Source organism: Nansenia antarctica (assembly GCF_963989245.1).
Source record: "Nansenia antarctica genome assembly, chromosome: 18".
NCBI lineage: Eukaryota > Metazoa > Chordata > Actinopteri > Argentiniformes > Microstomatidae > Nansenia > Nansenia antarctica.
The window spans coordinates 14869081-14874080 of NC_137691.1; the positions used below are offsets into that span (position 1 = coordinate 14869081).

The 5000-nt window shown below is 47.7% G+C and overlaps 1 protein-coding gene across 1 annotated transcript in view; it reads right to left on the bottom strand.

Annotated features, from left to right (window-relative positions):
- Positions 1 to 4605: 4605 nt before the first annotated feature.
- The window catches only part of LOC308172995 (MAP kinase-activated protein kinase 3-like), a gene marked incomplete at both ends in the record, with an annotated part of 3243 nt that continues 2848 nt past the window's right edge, over positions 4606 to 5000 (bottom strand). The window contains 2 exons of the mRNA XM_080547964.1: positions 4606 to 4638; positions 4839 to 5000. The exon at positions 4839 to 5000 is cut by the window's right edge and continues 18 nt beyond it. Coding sequence (XP_080404090.1) covers positions 4606 to 4638; positions 4839 to 5000 — 195 coding nt within the window. The remainder of the gene's footprint in view (positions 4639 to 4838) is intronic.

Sequence of the window (5000 nt, forward strand, 5' to 3'; positions counted from 1 at the left end):
AATTACCCTGGTCGAGACCATGGAAAGTCCCAGGTTGCTGTAAAGCCTCTTTCACACACAGTTCCCTGTAATTCCCAGCAAAGTCAAAACACGAAAATCTGTGCTCACTACCTTTTCCAGTTGAACATAAACTAAACTATTTAAATGCTGCTATTGTCTGCAAAGTTACAAGATACTTACATCCCACCATTTTTTTCAAAGGATGCAGAGTTCTAATGTAGCCTATATGGAGAAGTTGTAATTGATCCCAAAGTCTGTTCAAACCCCAGGCAGCGAGACCAGCAGGAAAACACAACTAGATCTTCTATAATTCTAACTGGATAGTACTTCGTTTCCAATCATAGATATCTAGATTACTTAACTTAGCTAGCTTACTTTTACTTATCAAATGTACATTTTGGGATATAGACGCAGTGCACACACACACCGTCTCCTCTCAGCTGTCTTGCATCGCGCAGAGCCCGCAGAGCCCATAGCAAGTCTAATTGAGTCAACTGGTATTATGCTTATCACCAAGTTCTCCCATACTGTGCTTATGGACTAGTATAGTATGTTTATATCAACGGTAATCAAGTGCTTTAGTTGGGGAGCGAAACAGTAGACTCGCTGGAACGAGACAGGCACGCGAGACTGCCACATATCATACCTCCGTCCCAAATTTCATCATCATATTTTTCAATATAAAACGGAGGTATGATATGGCAGATACATATATGGTACATGGCAGTCCCACGCGCCTGTCCCGCTCCAGTTCTATATCCAGTTGAATTCAATGATTCAAGTAGATCGCGCCACCAGGCAAATTGCCGACGTGTGAAAGGGAGCGACACGGGTATCTACCGGCATTTGGCTCATGTGTGAACGGCGAAAATGCCCGGTTGACACAGCTTGGGATTCCATGGAAATTACAGGGAACTATGAGTGAAAGAGGCTATATACACATACACACACACACACACACTCCCCAACAGCAGACCACTAACCTGTCATACACACACACACACACACATACACACGCACACACGCACATGCCCACACGCACACACTCCCCAACAGCAGAGCACTAAGCTGTCATATACACACACACACACACAATATTAATTGTTGGTCATTTCTCTCTCTCTCTCTGTCTCTCTTTCTCCCTCTCTTTCTCTCCCTCTTTCTCTCTTTCTCTCTCACCCTCGCTCTCGCTCTCACTCCCTCTCTCTCTCTCCTTCTCTGTCTCTCTCTCTCCTTCCCTCCCTCTCTCTCTCTCTCCTTCCCTCCCTCTCTCTCTCTCTCTCTCTGCGGTCCAGTCTGGGGAGCGCGAGCGTCTCCAGGCGGAGCTGGAGGAGGCCAACGACAAGGCCCGGCGGCGGTCCATCGGCAACAAGTTCAAGTTCATCGGCGAGCTGTTCAAGCTGAAGATGCTGACGGAGGCCATCATGCACGACTGCGTGGTGAAGCTGCTGAAGAACCACGACCAGGAGTCCCTGGAGTGTCTCTGCAGGCTGTTCTCCACCATCGGCAAGGACCTGGACTTTGAGAAGACCAAGGTGAGGCGTGGGAGGGCGTTAGATAGGGGGTGTGAGGCATGGGGGGGGGGCAGGGGTGAGGCATGGGGGGAGTTGGACAGGGTGGGGAGACACAGTTGTGAGGCGTTGGGGAGGGGGGGGAGGAGGGTGGTGGTGGTGAGACATGGGGGGGGGGGGCAGGGGTGAGGCATGGGGGGGAGTTAGATAGGGGGTGTGAGGCATGGGGGGGAGGGGGCGGCAGGGGTGAGTTGGACAGGGTGGGGGGACACAGTTGTGAGGCGTTGGGGAGGGGGGGAGGAGGAGGGGTGGTGGTGAGACATGGAATGAAAATATGGTTCTCTTCGTTTGATATAGGGAGTCATGTCTTGGAGAGGGTTTTTACGCAGTGTTTATGGTTAGGCAAACCGCACAAACCTTTTTCCGCAACCGCACTATGCTGGCTCGGATAGATGGTTTCCCTTCACATAGCTGCTTTCAGTTGTAGCTGTTTCAACAGCTATGGTGGATGAGGAACCAACCATCCATCCAGCCCCCTCCCCCAGTTAGGGCGCTTCCTGGTTTGGTGGATTTTGTGGCAGTGTGGAGAGGGGGGGGGCATAGAAGAGATGGACTGAAGACGTGCTGGCCGGAAAACGTCTGTTTGGTGCTAGGACACTTTGGTTTCACGGACTAAAGGCTTAAGCCTAGTCCTCGACTAGATCACACTTTCAATGTAAAACCTCCATTGAAGATGCTTTTTTAGTCTAGGATTAGGCTTACGTCTTGTCTGGGACACCAGCACCATTGTGTTACAGTTTAAAGTTGTTGCAACTGTTTGTCCCTTTTCATGGGATTCACTTTCACACAGACTTAACTGAGAACTGGTAACATCATCCCTTTTTCCTTCATTTCCGCCGGTGTTGATTCTCCCTCTGTTCTGGACTTCCTGACTGAGTTGGGATTTTGATTTCCCTAAAGGAACCAGATATTATAGCTCACTGTTATTATTGTTTAAAAATAGATTTCAAATTTCCTTTATTTTTATTTTTATGTCGGTCGATAGAGTAAATACATCTATTGATCTGCTCACACCACTGTGTTTTCACAACATCGCTGACCCCCTTTTTGCTTGCTTTTGGCCGTCATAAGATCAGGCTTTAAATATATATTTTTATATATACTGTATATATATATATATATATATATATATATATATACTATAATATATATATACTATAAATTGACAGTTATAATACCTCTAACCTAAGGAAACGCACTCGAACACCGCTCTGTCTTTTGTTCCATCGTGCCCCCCCTAAAAGGCTCTGTTGGGTCTCGGGGGGGGAGCAGTAGAGCAACAGAACCACTCTCTCTCTCTCTCTCTCTCTCTCTCTCTTCCAAGTCGTAAAAGTTGCACAGTTGCTTAATTGGGTGTAATGAGAGGAAATGGCTGTGGCTGCTGTCCTGCTGTCCTGCTGGAGGAGCTGGTGGGAAGATGACGGTGTTGTGTTGATGGTTTGGGAAATGACCCTTGACCCCTCGCTCTCTCTCTCTCTCTCTCTCTCTCTCTCTCTCTCTCTCTCACCCTAGCCACGCATGGACCATTACTTTAATTACATGGAGAAAATCATCAAGGAGCGCAAGACATCGTCACGGATACGGTTTATGCTGCAGGACATAATCGACCTGCGATTGGTGAGTGTGTGTGTGTGTGTGTGTGTGTGAGTGTACAGGTGCGTGTGTGTGTGTGTGTGTCTGTGTGTGTGTGTGTGCATGTGTACGCGTGCGTGTGTGTGTGTGTGCATGTGTATGTGTATGTGTGTGTGCATATGCGTGTATGTATGTATGTGTGTGCGTGTATGTGTGTGTGCGTGTATGTGTGCATGTGTATGTGTGTGTGCATGTGTATGCGTGCGCGTCTTCTAACGGTGGTGGTTTTCTGGTCTCTGGTCCGCGGTGCAGCACAACTGGGTGTCGAGGCGGGTGGACCAGGGCCCCAAGACCATCGAGCAGATCCACAAGGAGGCCAAGATAGAGGAGCAGGAGGAGCAGAGGAAGGTCCACCAGCAGATGCTCAACAAGGACTCCGGCATTTTTGATTAAACACAAATCCTCTGAATAACCTGCATCCTTTGTTTGTGTCTGCCACCCCCCACCCCCCAAACTAATGCCATCGTCTGGTGCTTGTTTTCTGCATAATGTGCTCATTGATGTGGTATTCAGGCTCATGGTTATAAAGGATTGCAAGATACAGTATGCCTTCTATCCTATGAAACATTATATTACATAACACAGTTACACATTTGCCCTGGCAAATCATTGGCAAATTATTGTGTTTTACCTGTTCTATGTGTTCTAGTCACTCCCCGTTCTTCTCCCCGCGGCCCCTCGTTGGGCTGCACCCCCACCTGCTGGAATTGCTTCGCAAACTGTTTATTTCACTCAAACACATAGCCTACCTATAAATAGTAAAAACCAGAGAAACTGATATCGGATGCAGTGGTGTCCTTTTTTCCAGAGCTGTATGCATGTATAACTGCCAACCCTAAAATGTTAAAAGATTATTTAAAACACATTAGCAATTAGGAAAATTAGGAACATAATTTAAAAACAGTTACAAGAAGTGACACAGAGGGGAAAAACCAAGTTCTTAAAATCATTGAGTGATGGGAGAGTGACCAGTTTCAGAGAATTCTGAATAGAGTTCCAAGTGTTAGCAGCATCATAAGCGTAGGCTGTCCTACCCAGCTTAGTAGACATTTGAGGGACCGTACAAACCAACCACTCGCTGGAGCGTGTTTGATAGGAAGAAACATTCCAGTCCAACAGGGAAGTAATATAGGGGGGGAGTTTGCCTGAAATCCCCTTAAATATAAATTGATACCAGTGATAATCTCGGCGGGCTGCGAGAGATGTCCAGCCAACCTTATCATATAAGACACAGTGGTGAGTGTTATATTTGTCTTGAGTGATGAATCTGAGTGCAGAGTGGTATACCGAATCCAGAGCCTTTAAGGTAGTGACAGCCGCGTGACGATAGATCACGTCTCCATAGTCCAGTACAGACATAAAAACAGATTCAATTACTCTCTTTCTACAGCTCGGCGGGAAGTTACTGCGATTTCTGTATGTATATGTGCTGGTGCTGGAAAGAGTAAAGCATAAGAGGAGACAAAACTCTCTTCTAAGCCTTAATCTTGTGTCATACTGACTGTTGCCAATAGGGGGCAGAGTGCTGCCACCTCATCGGTAATAACACCCCGCTCCTTCTCACTGGCTGTAACAAACCCCTCCTCCTCCTCCTCCTTCTCCTTCTCCACCCCCTCCTTCTCCTCCTCCTCCTACACCCCCTCCTCCTCCCCCTCCGTCCCCTCCTTCTCCTCCTCCCTCTCCTTCCTCGACGGCCCCAGGAGCAGGCCTCTTGCGTCTCTTCTGTAACAGGGGGTTGTTGGACGTATCCAGGTCTTTGATCATCACCTGGTCGTAGTCCACACGCATGGTGGCTAG